Source organism: Pleurodeles waltl, chromosome 11 (genome assembly GCF_031143425.1).
Source record: "Pleurodeles waltl isolate 20211129_DDA chromosome 11, aPleWal1.hap1.20221129, whole genome shotgun sequence".
Taxonomy (NCBI): Eukaryota; Metazoa; Chordata; class Amphibia; order Caudata; family Salamandridae; genus Pleurodeles; species Pleurodeles waltl.
In genome coordinates this window covers 345,047,813-345,062,386 of record NC_090450.1, presented here as the reverse complement: position 1 = coordinate 345,062,386, position 14,574 = coordinate 345,047,813, and the positions used below count along the sequence as shown (strand labels likewise).

Here is a 14,574-nt window from a genome sequence, read left to right as displayed (position 1 = left end):
CTATCTTACCTCTAAGGGGAACCCTTGGACTCTGTACATGCTATTTCTTACTTTGAAATAGTACATACAGAGACAACTTCCTACAGTGGGAGACTTCAATTGTGTTGCAGATGGGAAGCTGGATTGCCATTCCCTACGCTTAAACTCTAAACCTTAGATGACAACAGAATTGCGGGAAGTATTGGCCCAGCTGGGAATTAAAGATGTGTGGAGGGAGGTACATCCCAGATGGAGGGAATATACAAGCCACTCAGGGACCTGTGGCAATTACAGCAGGCTAGACAATCTTTTAAAAAAAAACATTTTTATTAAATCAAGCTCAGTACAATTCAGCAGTAACAAATACATTCAACTCTAATATCTTGGTCAAGGGTATCAGCCTGAACTCAAACAACCATGTCTACAGACGATGTAATAACCATGTAGCCCCCTATAGAACTCTATATTGTCCCCATTGCGACCATATTTTTTTCAAATTTTTGGGGCAGCTCTTCCCCCGGTAGACTATCCGCTCAGCACAATGACACCAGTCCATGTTCCTCACCCAGCTTTGGACGGTCGGTGGCTCAGATGCCCCCAGGACCGGACAACATACCGTTTTGCCACCCCCGCTGCCAGTGTCAACCAAGTCTTTTGGTGTTTCATCCAGGTTTCCTCCCCTGAGATCTGGAGAAGTAGCCATCGAGGCTCCTGAGCAACCCCAAGTCCTGTGACCTGGGCCATTATGTGTACTATACTCCCCCAGAACAGCTGTATGATTGGACAGTTCCACAAAATATGTAAGAACGTGCCCACCTCCGTACACCTTCAGCACAGATCTGAATCTCCATGGCCCATGCGATGTAGGAGGGTTTTAGAGTAGTATGATCTACGAAGGATTTGTAATTGCACAAGGCGGAATCTCACCCGGATCAAGACCTCTCTGGGACTCTGCAGGGCGTCCAGCCAGTCGTCTTCCATGCACCCCACATCCCGCTCCCACACCTCTCAGAGCGTGCCCAGTGTCAGGCAAGTTATTCATCATTTTTTATCAAGGAGAGAAACTGCTTTCTCCGGTATGGGGTCCATCAACAGGTGATCCTCCAATGGGGAGAAATCAGAAACTTGTTCCCCTGCATGTAGATGCCTCCCCAGGGCATGGCTCAGTTGGGTATGCTTAAATGCCTTGGAGAGTCCCAGGTCATAATCAATCTGTAGATCAGAGTACGTAATCGGGGATCCCTCCCTCCACACATCCAGAGTTTTCTCAATGCCAATTAGCCTCCAAGCACGGAAGCCTTATAACGTTCAAAGCTCACGCAGTTCGTCACTACACCAGAGTGGAGTCTCTGCTGTTAATCTCCCGTCCCAGCCCAAAAACGTATTGGCCTCCCTCCAAGCCCGCACCACCGCCTGTGTGAGGCAGGAGCAGGACCTCACCTCTTCAGGAGTACTATTAGAAAGAATCTTGACGTCATATCTTGTTGCCCCAAGGGAAGGGGAATTGATGCACCTTTCCTGATACTTGTATGATAAGTTCCCAGTTGTGTGTTCACTGGACTGGGAGGTTAGCGCCCAAATGACCAAGATGTGGAGATTGCCCATTGACATATTGCAAGATGCACACGGGAGGGACACACTGGCAGAGGTACTGCAACACTTTCACTGAAAACTGGCTAGGAACGCAAATCTGAACCATGGAAGGGGAAGCAATTAAAGCAGTGCTTAGGGGTCAATATATAGGCTCAACATGTGGAGTGCGCAAAACCTTGCAAGCAAAATTGCTTCAAGGTGATGGATGCTGTAAGAGCTCAAAATGGCCCTCAGGGCACTGCCTGGAGGGAAAATGCCGGGAAGTGATGGCTTACCAGCCAAGTTCTATCAGACCTACATAACAGATTTCAGTCAGAGTCTAATGGACTGATAACTAGTGGCCAAATCCAACAGGATCTTACCCTCCATGATGCAGGAAAGGTGAGTCAATGATGATAAAACCTAGTTCGGACACCTCTGATCCACCTTCATATCGACATCTTACCATGATTAACACAGACATCAAGACTCTCTCTAAACTTCTGGTACACTGACTTCGGACATAATCACATGACTGGTGCATACAAATCAGTGTGTGTAAAGAAATGGCTCCCTGTTGCAATTACCCTCCACTTTTTTGCCTCATACTGATTTGACTGAAGTGTGCTGGGACCCTGCTAATCAGGCCCCAGCACCAGTGTTCTTTCACCTAAATGTACCATTGTCTCCACAATTGGCACAACCCTGGCACCCAGGTAAGTCCCTTGTAACTGGTGCCCATGGTACCAAGAGCCCTGATGCCAGGGAAGGTCTCTAAGGGCTGCAGCAGGTCTTATGCCACCCTGGAGACCCCTCACTCAGCACAGACACACTGCTTGCCAGCTTGTGTGTGCTGGTGGGGAGAAAATGACTAAGTCGACATGGCACTCCCCTCAGGGTACCATGCCAACCTCACACTGCCTGCGGCATAAGTATGTCACCCCCTCTAGCAGGCCTTACAGCCCTAAGGCAGGGTGCACTATACCACAGGTGAGGGCATAGGTGCATGAGCACTATGACCCTACAGAGTAAGCAAAACCTTAGACATTGTAAGTGCAGGGTAGCCATAAGAGTATATGGTCTGGGAGTCTGTCAAAAACGAACTCCACAGCTCCATAATGGCTACACTGAATACTGGGAAGTTTGGTATCAAACTTCTCAGCACAATAAATGCACACTGATGCCAGTGTTGGATTTATTAAAAAATGCACACAGATGCCCCCTGTATTTTACCCAATTTTTCAGTGCAGGACTGACTGGTCTGTGCCAGCCTGCTGCTGAGAGACGAGTTTCTGACCCCATGTGGTGAGGGCCTTTGTGCTCTCTGAGGACAGAAACAAAAGCCTGCTCTGGGTGGAGGTGCTTCACACCTCCCCCCTGCAGGAACTGTAACACCTAGCATAGAGCCTCAAAGGCTCAGGCTTCGTGTTACAATGCCCCAGGGTACTCCAGCTAGTGGAGATGCCCGCCCCCTGGACACAGCCCCCACTGTTGGCGGCTTGAACCCCGTAGCTGGTTTACTTACCTGCAAGAACTAACAAACTCTTACTCCCCCTACAAACTGTGAAAATTGCACTGTCTAGTTTTAAAATAGCTATATGTGATTTATGTGAAGACTGTATATGCTATTTTGATTATTCAAATTTCCTGAAGTACCTACCTGCAATACCTTTCATGCAAAGTATTACATGTAAAATTTTAACCTGTGGTTCTGAAAATATATTTTTCTATACAAAAACCTATTGGCCTGGAATTGTCTGAGTGTGTGTTCCTCATTTATTGCCTGTGTGTGTACAACAAATGCTTAACACTACTCCTTTGATAAGCCTACTGCTCGACCACACTACCACAAAATAGAGCATTAGTATTATCTCTTTTTGCCACTATCTTACCTCTAAGGGGAACCCTTGGACACTGTGCATACTATTCCTTACTTTGAAATAGTGCATACAGAGCCAACTTCCTACAGTGACAACTACTAAAATACTGTTTAGGGAATAATCTACTAGGAGGTAAGTAAAGAAACGATTATATCCACATTAGAAGTCTGTAATTAGTATAGAAATAGTAAAACAATAGAAAATACTTAAGGCCCTAAAGGGAGACCAAACTATATACTAAGTGGAATGTGAAAGGCAGTCCCTCACCCAAGGAAGTGGAATCAGTAGAGGGGAGCTGTAATTAACAGGGTGTGCCCCAGCGACCAAGAGAGGAGGTAAGTAACAGATTCTTCCCCAAACCCACATGAGAACTTTGGAAAAAGACTGTGCAAGCCCCACACAAGACTGGAAGAAACCAAAAGAAGGGGACCAAGTCCAGTAGAGTTGGGAGTGTTCAGCTGTGGTAGGAGCCACTACCCACCCTTCTGTGGATGCAGGACAAGGTCGTCGGTGGCTGAAGAAAGTCAGCAGTGCAGTACAGGAGCAGAAGAGGAGTTGCAGAAGTGATGCAAGTGATGTCCAATGTCTGCCTTTGTGATGCAGTCAGTCAGTGGTGCTGGAGAACCACCAACAAGCCTTGGCAAGAGTTAGTGAAGAAGGTTTTGCAAGGCTGAAGAGGACCAGAAAGGCCAAGGGGACTTGACCCAAAGAGGGGAGTCAGATGCAACCCTCAGCCGCTGGGAGAGTAAGAAGAGGAGGCAGCCCCCACAAGCAGCAGGCAAAGGATTTGCAGTGAGGCCCACTCAGTACACCTGGAGAACAGTCTCATGTCACTGGAGCAGCAGGCAGGAGACTGCAGAGGAGACACCTGGAGGCTGGGGCTGAGCCTGAAGATCCCTTGGAAGAGGAACAAAGAGGTCTTGATAGCTGTAAGAGTCGCAATGCACAGGGGGGCTGTCCAGTGAGTAGAGGCAAGGGCTTACCGTATCCCAAGTTGGGCTGCTGGTAAAGAGGACCAAGTGGATCAATTCAGACCATGACCTGTGATGCAGGATCCCTGCAGTTCAAGGAGAGGTGAGGAGATCCATGAAGCTGGCCATTGTTCCTTCACTCCAAGGGAGATTCCTTCCTGCTTCTTTTGCACGCTGAAGACTTGTCACCCTCAGAGGATGCACTGCCACGTTGCAGTTGCTGGACAGAGCCTGAGAAACAATGTTGCAGAGTGGAGTCGTAGATTGTCAGTTCCTGGAGGGTCCAGTTGCAGTCCTGTGGCCAGAAGATGAAGTAATGCAGAGGAGTCCTGCAGGAACCTTGAACATCAAATCTGAAGACCCACCTGGGAGAGAGAGACTAATAGCCCAGGAGGGGAGATTGGTCACCTATCAGGGTGACCAGCTAGCAGGAGGGGGCTGTGACATCACCTGCCTGACCTGGCCACTCAGATGCTCCCAGGGGCCTATGCCCACCTTGGATTCAAGCTAGTATAATCAAGTGGCCTCATGGAGGACCTCTGGACACAACCCCTGGGGTGGTGATGGACAGGGGAGTGGTCACTCTCCTTTCCGCTGTCCAGTTTCATACCAGATCAGGGAAAAAAGGGGGGGGGGGGGGGGGGGGGGGGGAATGTCACCTGGAGTGGTGCAAACGGGTTTATGCAAGGATTATCCAAATGTGCCCTTCAAAGATTAACAGTGGCTTTTTGAAGCTACCCTCCCAAGCCAAGTAACATCTATTTCCAAGGGGAGAGGGTGTTGACTCCCTCTCCCACAGGAAATCCTTTGTTCTGCCTCAGCTGGTCAAGCAGCAGGAGGGCAGAAAGCTATCTGTGGGGTGGCAGTAGCACAGGCTGCCCGGAAATCTATAAAAAAAAAAAAAAGACTGGTAGGAGCAACGTTGGGAGTCCGCTAGGGAGCCCCCAGAGTGCATGCAATCAAACAACCAATACTGGCAACAGTATTGGGGTATGATTCCGAAATGTTTGATAGCAAACATGCCAAGGTTCAGAGTTACCATTATGTAGCTGGACACAGGTAAAATGTGTCCAGTACATGGGTAAAATGGCTTCCCCGCACTTACGGAGTCCAGGGAAATGGAGATGAGTTCATATGGGCACCCCTGCTTATGCAGGGGTGCCCTTACACACAGGTACTGGAACCCTGCCCTCTGGGCTAGGAGGGCCTGCCATAGGGGGTGACTTGCAGTGACCTGTAGTGAAAGGGTGCATGCACCTTTTCACGTAGATTGCAATTGCAGGCCTGCAGACATGTTGCATTGGCTCCCATGGGTGGCACAATACATAATGCTGCCCATGGGGAACCCTGGTGCCCCAAGGCCCTGGGTACTTAAGTACCATATACAGGAGACTCACATGGGGGTACCAGTATGTCAATTGTGGGGGGGGGGGGGGGGTGCAAAGTCCTAGGCAACCAACTTTAGAGGGAGAGAGCACAGTCAATGGGGTCCTGGTTAGCAGGATCCCAGTGAACAGTCAAAACACACTGATAGCAGGTAAAAAGTAGGGGTAACGATGCCAAAAAAAAGGGTACTTTCCTACATTAACCTCCAAATATTCACCTTTCGTACAAAACTGCAAAAAATGATGCTTAATAAAATACCAAAGTCTTGCGCTTGATGAGTTAAACAAAATAACTTGGTCAGAAATCCACTTAAATAATGATCATACTCTTGCCGGGTGATATCACATGGCCGAAGCTTAAAAAAAAAATGCAAGCAGACATGCATAAACTAGAGGGCCAGAAAGCCTCCACCTCCAAGACATGGTGTTTGAAGACTGCTAAAAAATACTGATCTGCTCTTAAAAAAAAAAAAAAAAAAAAAAAAAAAAAGCTATTGTACCTCACCTTCTTGATGTTGGCACCTCCTTTCCCAATAATATTCTTATGGAACTGTTTGAAGATTGGGACAGATAAAGAATAGCTATTTTCCACCTGGAAAAAAAGACAAACATTGAGATTGAAGGGGGAACAATAACCCTGTACAGCTCTCCCACTGGTACAACAATAAAACAGCACAATTTTCCTCAAATAAATATAAATCTGGAATTCATCCAATATGTTAACACTGAAATACCAAAGTTAAAAGTGGCAAACAGTGGCAATCAGCCAAATGCATGAACAGAACAGGCCTGGGGCTTTCAAAATGAAACCAACAGTCCTACATCTTTCTGCTTCACTTTACATACAATGCATATATTACAATGGCTACAAACACAGCATACACATTGACAGGATTAGTTGGCAAAACAGGGTAGACACCTGACTGAGAACTGAGCAAGGGCTTTCAACCAGTGCCAAATAACTTACTACAGTTAGAGAAGATCTTGAAACTATACCCTTTTTACATCTTCATTCCCCCTTTTTGCCACTTTTAGACCCTGTAGGAAGGTAGGATACTCCGGACTACATTTAAAAGCTGTCCTAGGCTTGGCACACAATAGGTTAAGGCTCTTAATGTTGACACCGTGAGTACACCGAGAATCACTTGTTAAAGCTTTATGCCCCAAATATAGAGCACCATTACTAACATTACTTTCTAAGGCTTACATTCTCTAATTGCTTGCTATCTCTTCAACTCTTCTAACACTATTCTCCAAAAAGCCTGAATGAAAAATTAAGCTCAATGTCCTTCTCCCCCCCACCCCGACCCCTAGAGTGACCCGCTAACCTTCCATCTTCAGCATATTTTTTTTTTTCTTCCTGAGATTAGCCTCAGTCTCATGCCGGCTTTAACCCTTATTGTTATTCAGCAACTGGCTGATACTTAGATTGTAACCTCTCTAAAACCCTACCAATGCAATCCAACAATACCTAATCTCCTCTATCCTATCGCTGCAACCACTCACCTTAAACTACACAGCTCACACTAACGAACATGTCTATCTGGCATTAATATATCACAAAGTAACTGGAGTAAACGCATGCAATTTTCTCTTGAGCGCAAATTACTATTCGCAATAACCAACAATAACCATTAGATTAACTACCAACCTTAAATTTCAGAATAGCATGCTACTTACTGTAAAAACCTTCAAATGACTCATCAGGGTAAGTAAGCAGTAAATACATCTTATTACGATTACAAGGTTCATCAACAGAAGAACAGAATACCGAATTAATTCCCGCCACAGTGTGAGTTCACAAAGAACAGTGACAAGATACGCAGTATAAATCATTTAATCAAACAATTTTAGCCTACCTACCTATAAAATTCAGTTTAACCCCTTCACTGCCAGGCCTTTCCCCCTCCTGTGCAGAGCCTTTTTTTGGCTATTTGGGGCAGTTTGCGCTTAGGCCCTCATAACTTTTTGTTCACATAAGCTGCCCACGCCAAATTTGCGTCCTTTTTTCCAACAGCCTAGGGATTCTAGAGGTACCCAGACTTTGTGGGTTCCCCAGAAGGAGGCCAAGAAATTAGCCAAAATACAATGAAAAAATCGTTTTTTTTTCTTCAAAGAAATAGGAAAAAAGGGGCCACAGAAGAAGGCTTGTGGTTTTTTCCCCTGAAAATGTCATTATCAGAGGGTTTGCGGTGCTAAAATCACCAGCTTCCCAGCTTTCAGGAACAGGCAGACTTGAATCAGAAAACCCAATTTTTTAACACAATTTTGGCATTTTACTGGGACACACCCCATTTTTACAATTTTTTGTGCTTTCAGCCTCCTTCCAGTTAGTGACCACAATCTGTGAGAAACCAATGCTGGATCCCAGAAAGCTAAACATGTCTGAAAAGTAGACAAAATTCTGAATTCAGCAAGGGGTCATTGGTGTACATCCTACAAGTTTTTTCCTACAGAAAATAAAAGCTGAAATAAAAAAATATTGAAATTGAGGTGAAAAAAAACAGCCATTTTTCTCCACGTTTTTCTTTAACTTTATCCTGCGATGTCAGATTTTGAAAGCAATATACTGTTACGTCAGCTGGACTCTTCTGGTTGCGGGATATATAGTGCTTGTAGGTTCATCAACAACTCTAGGTACCCAGAGCTAATAAATGAGCTGCACCTTGCAATGGGTTTTTATTCTATACTGGGTATACATAAATGAATTTGCTGAAATATAAAAAGTGAAAAATAGGTATCAAGAAAACCTTTGTATTTCCAAAATGGCCGAAAGATAAGGTGTTGAGAAGCAGTGGTTATTTGCACATCTCTGAATTCCGGGGTGTCCATTCTAGCATGTGAATTACAGGTCATTTCTCAAATAGACGTCTTTTTACACACTGTCTTACATTTGGAAGGAAAAAATGTAGAGGAAGACAAGGAACAATAACACTTGTTTTGCTATTCTGTGTTCCCCCAAGTCTCCCGATAAAAACGGTACCTCACTTGTGTGGTTAGGCCTAGCGCCCACAAAAGGAAATGGCGCAAAACACAACGTGGACACATCACATTTTTTTCCACAGAAAACAGAGGTGTTTTTTGCAAAATGCCTACCTGTGGGTTTTGGCCTCTATCTCAGCCGGCACCTGGGGAAACCTAGCAAACCAGAGCATTTTTGAAAACTAGACACCTAGGGGAATCCAAGATGGGGTGACTTGTGGGGCTCTGACCAGGTTCTGTTACCCAGAATCCTTTGCAAACCTCAAAATTTGGCTAAAAAAAAAAAAAAACAGAAAAACCCGTTTTCCTCACATTTCGGTGACAGAAAGTTCTGGAATCTGAGAGGAGCCACAAATTTCCTACCACCCAGCGTTCCCCCCAAGTCTCCCGATAAAAATGATACCTCACTTGTGTGGGTAGGCCTAGCGCCCACGAAAGGAAACGGCTCAAAACACAACGTGGACACATCCCATTTTTTCACAGAAAACAGAGGTGTTTTTTTTACAAAGTGCCTACCTGTGGATTTTGCCTCTAGCTCAGCCGGGCCAAGGAGGAGCAGAAATGGCCTAAAATAAATATGCCCTCCCAACCCCCTCGGGGAGCGACCCTTGCCTACGGGGTCGCTCCCCCTGCGTGACATTGGCGCAAAAAAAAAAAAAAAAAAAAAAGACCCCTTTCCCCCCCAGGGGAGCGACCCCTCAAAAAAAAAAAAAAATTAAAAAAATAAAAAAGGGCCCTGGCGCCTAGAGGTTTCTGGCCCCCCTGGGGGCAGAAATGGCCTTAAATAAATTTCCCCCCGCCTCCACAACCCCTGGGGTGCAACCCTTGCCTAAGGGGTCGCTCCCCTTGCGTGACATTGACACAAAGAAAAAAAAGATCCCCGGTGCCTACTGGCCTAAAATTGGCCTATCTGCCCCAATACAATTTGCCCCTCCAGGGGAGCGACCCTTGTCTAAGGGGTCGCTCCCCATCTCTAAAACAACAAAAAAATCCCTAATGCCTAGTGGTTTCTGCCCCCTTGGGGGCAGATCGGCCTAATTAAAATAGGCTGATCTTCCCCCCTAGGGGGGCAGAAATGGACTAAAATAAATATGCCCCCCCCAGGGGAACGACCCTTGCCTAAGAGGTCGCTCCCCTTGTGTAAGGAAATGCCTCCTTGGCATGGTTACCCCCTGACTTTTTGCCTTTGCTGATGCTAAGTTTTGATTTGAAAGTGTGCTGAGGCCTTCTAACCAGGCCCCAGCACCAGTGTTCTTTCCCTAACCTGTACTTTTATTTCCACAATTGACACACCCTGGCATCCAGGTAAGTCCCTTGTAACTGGTACCCCTGGTACCAAGGGCCCTGATGCCAGGGAAGGTCTCTAAGGAATGCAGCATGTCTTATGCCACCCTGGGGACCCCTCACTCAGCACAAACACACTGCTTGCCAGCTTGTGTGTGCTAGTGAGGACAAAACGAGTATGTCGACATGGCACTCCCCTCAGGGTGCCATGCCAACCTCACACTACCTATGCAGTATAGATAAGTCACCCCTCTAGCAGGCCTTACAGACCTAAGGCAGGGTGCACTATACCGTAGGTGAGGGCACAAGTGCATGAGCACTGTGCCCCTACAGTGTCTAAGCAAAACCTTAGACATTTTAAGTGCAGGGTAGCCATAAGAGTATATGGTCTGGGAGTTTGTCAAACATGAACCCCACAGCACCATAATGGCTACACTGAAAACTGTGAAGTTTGGTATCAAACTTGTCAGCACAATAAATGCACACTGATGCCAGTGTGCATTTTATTGGGAAATACACCCAGAGGGCATCTTAGAGATGCCCCCTGAAAACATACCCTACTTCCAGTGTGGGCTAACTAGTTTTGCCAGCCTGCCACACACCAGACATATTGCTGCCCACATGGGGAGAGTGCCTTTGTCACTCTGTGGCCAGTAACAAAGCCTGTACTGGGTGGAGGTGCTTCTCACCTCCCCCTCAGGAACTGTAACACCTGGCGTGAGCCTCAAAGGCTCACCCCCTTTGTTACAGCACCACAGGGCATCCCAGCTAGAGGAGACGCCCGCCCCTTCCGGCCACGGCCCCACTTTTGGTGGCAAGGCCGGGGGAGATCATGGGAAAAACAAGGAGGAGTCACTGGCCAGTCAGGACAACCCCTAAGGTGTCCTGAGCTGTGGTGACTGACTTTTAGAAATCCTCCAACTTGCAGATGGAGGATTTCCCCCAATAGAATTAGGGATGTGCCCCCTCCCCTCAGGGAGGAGGCACAAAGAGGGTGTAGCCACCCTCAGGGCTAGTAGCCATTTGCTACTAACCCCCAGACCTAAACACACCCCTTAATTGAGTATTTAGGGGCCCCCAGAACCAAGCAAAATAGATTCCTGCAACCTGAAGACTAAGAAGAACTGCTGACCTGAAGCCCTGCAGAGAAGACGGAGACACCAACTGCTTTGGCCCGAGCCCTACCGGCCTGTCTCATCACTTCAAGAAAAACTACAATAGCGACGCATCGCCAGGGTCCCGCAACCTCTGAAGCCTCAGAGGACTACACTGCATCTAAAAGGACCAAGAACTCCCCGGGACAGCGGCCCTGTTCCAAAGAAACTGCAATTTTGCAACGAAGAAGCAAACTTTTAAAGACCACACGTTACCCGTCGGAAGTGTCAGACTTTCCACTCTGCACCAGACGCCCCCGGCTCGACCTGCGGAGAACCAACACTACAGGGAGGACTCCCCAGCGACTGCGACCCTGTGAGTAGCCAGAGCTGACCCCCCCCGAGCCCTCCCAGTGACACCTGCAGAAGGAATCCAGAGGCTCCCCCTGACCGCTACTGCCTGCTTCAAAGAACCAGATGCCTGGGAAACCCACTGCACCCGCAGCCCCCAAGACCTGAAGGATCCGACCTCCAGTGCAGGAGCGACCCCCAGGTGGCCCTCTCCCTAGCCCAGGTGGTGGCTACCCCGAGGAGCCCCCCCCCCCCCCCCACCTTGCCTGCATAGCTGAAGAGACCCCTGGATCTCAGATTGAAATCTATTGCAAACCCGACACCTGTTTGCAATCTGCACCTGGCCGCCCCTGTGCCCCTGAGGGTGTACTTTTTGTGCTGACTTGTGTCCTCCCCGGTGCCCTACAAAACCCCCCTGGTCTGACCTCCCAAGTCGCGGGTACTTACCTACTGGCAGACTAGAACCGCAGCACCCCCTTCTCCATTGAAGCCTATGCGTTTTGGGCACCACTTTGACCTCTGCACCTGACTGGCCCTGAGCTGCTGGTGTGGTAACTTTGGGGTTGCCCTGAACCCCCAACGGTGGGCTACTTTGGACCCAACTTTGAACCCTGTAAGTGCTTTACTTACCTACAAATCTAACCAATACTTATCTCCCCCAGGAACTGTTGAATTTTGCAGTGTCCACATTCAAAATAGCTTATTGCCATTTTTGCCAAAACTGTACATGCTATTGTGATGATTCAAAGTTCCTAAGATACCTGAGTGAAATACCTTTCATTTAAATTATTGTTTGTAAATCTTGAACCTGTGGTTCTTAAAATAAACTAAGAAAAGATATTTTTCTATACAAATACCTATTGGCCTGGAATTGTTTCTGGGTGTGTGTTCCTCATTTATTGCCTGTGTGGGTATACAACAAATGCTTAACACTACCCTCTGATAAGCCTACTGCTCGACCACACTACCACAAAATAGAGCATTCAAATGATCTCTTTTTGCCACTATCTTCCCTCTAAGGGGAACCCTTGGACTCTGTGCATGCTATTTCTTACTTTGAAATAGTACATACAGAGCCAACTTCCTACAGAATGTGTTTGTTAAAGAGAAGAGGTTGAAAGGCTTTGAGTGCTAGGAATACCGCTATCAATTCTAGGTGATGTATGTGAAGTTGTTTGTGTTTGGTGTCCCATTGTCCTTGAATGTTGTGATTGTTGAGGTGTGCTCCCCATACAATCATTGATGCTTCTGTTGCGACTGTGGTTTGAGGCACAGGGTCTTGAAATGGTCGACCTTGGTTTAAATTTGTGGAATTCCACCACTGAAGCGATATGCGTGTTTGGCAGTCTATCAACACTAGATCTTGAAGTTGACCGTGTGCCTGTGACCATTGTTTTGTAAGGCGCTGTTGTAAGGGATGCATGTTTAATCTTGCATTTGGTACAATGGAGATGCATGATGCCATCATGGCCAACAGTTTCATGACAAACTTGACTTTCTACTGTTGGTTTGACTGAATTTGTGCCAATACATTGTGGAATGTTTGTACTCTTTGTGGACTTGGGCTTGCAAGTGCTGTTTGCGTATTTAGAGTGGCTCCTAAATACTGTTGAATTTGCGCCAGTTGCAAGTGGGATTTTTGGTAGTTTAAAGAGAACCCTAGAGTGCGTAGGGTTTGTATTACATAATGTGTATGGTTTTGACACTGTATGACTGCTGGATTTTATTAGTCAATCGCCGAGATATGGAAAGACATGGATGCGTTGCCTTCTTAGGTAGGCTGCAACTACCGCAAGGCATTTTGTAAATACTCTGGGAGCTGTTATCCTGAAGGGTAACACTTTGAACTGGTAACGTTTTTCCTGTATTACAAACAGGAGATTTTCTGTGCGCTGGATTGATGGGATGTGAAAATACTCAACCTTGAGCTCTAATGTTGCATGAAATCTTGTTGTAGCAGTGGGACTACATCTTGTAGTGTTACCATGTGAAAGTGTTCTGACAGGATGTAAAGATTGAGAGTTCTGAGATCTAGTATTGGTCTCAAGGTTCCATCTTTTTTGGGAATAAGGAAGTACAGGGAGTAAACCACTGTTACTATTTGATGGTGTGATACAAGCTTGATGGCTTGTTTGAGTAATAGTGACTGTACTTCTTGCAACATGGAGTTATGTTGGGAGGAGAGTTTGTTTGGTTTTGGAGGTATATCTGGGGGAATTTGTGCCAATTCTATGCACTGGGGGTGAATGTTTGATTGGTTCTGCATTCCTTCCATCATTTGTATTGTGCTTTGCCAATTCTATGCAGTAACCATTGCGGATAATGCACAATACCCAGTTGTAAGGAAATGCCTCCTTGGCATGGTTACCCCCTGACTTTTTGCTTTTGCTGATGCGAAGTCATGATTTGAAAGTGTGCTGGGACCCTGCTAACCAGGCCCCAGCACCAGTGTTCTTTGCCTAAACTGTACCTTTGTCTCCACAATTGGCACAACCCTGGCACCCAGGTACGTCCCCTGTAATTGGTACCCCTGGTACCATGGGCCCTGATGCCACAGATGGTCTCTAAGGGCTGCAGCATGTCTTATGCCACCCTGGGGACCCCTCCCTCACTCAGCACATGCACACTGCCTCACAGCCTGTGTGTGCTGGTGGGGAGAAAATGACTAAGTCGACATAGCACCCCCCTCAGAGTGCCATGCCAACCTCACACTGCCTGTGACATAGTTAAGCCACCCCTCTAGAAGGCCTTACAGCCCTAAGCAGGGTGCACTATACCACAGGTGAGGCCATAGGTGCATGAGCACTATGCCCCTACAGTGTCTAAGCAACACCTTAGACATTGTAAGTGCAGGGTAGTCATAAGAGTATATGGTCAGGGAGTTTGTTAAACATAAACTCCACAGCACCGTAATGGCTACACTGAAAACTGGGAAATTTGCTATCAAACTTCTCAGCACACTAAATGCACACTGATGCCAGTGTGCAATTTATTGTAAAATACACCCAGAGGGCATCTTAGAGATGTCCCCTGAAAACATACCGACTTCGTGTGGACTGACTAGTTTTTGACAGCC

General features: G+C 46.8%; 1 protein-coding gene across 2 annotated transcripts in view; it reads right to left on the bottom strand.

The window, feature by feature from the left end:
* Nucleotides 1–14,574, bottom strand: part of HDLBP (high density lipoprotein binding protein) — a 671,758-nt gene that overhangs the window by 280,475 nt on the left and 376,709 nt on the right. For both annotated transcript variants that reach the window (XM_069213644.1, XM_069213643.1), the window contains exon 15: nucleotides 6,293–6,379. In XM_069213644.1, coding sequence (XP_069069745.1) covers nucleotides 6,293–6,379 — 87 coding nt within the window. The remainder of the gene's footprint in view (nucleotides 1–6,292; nucleotides 6,380–14,574) is intronic.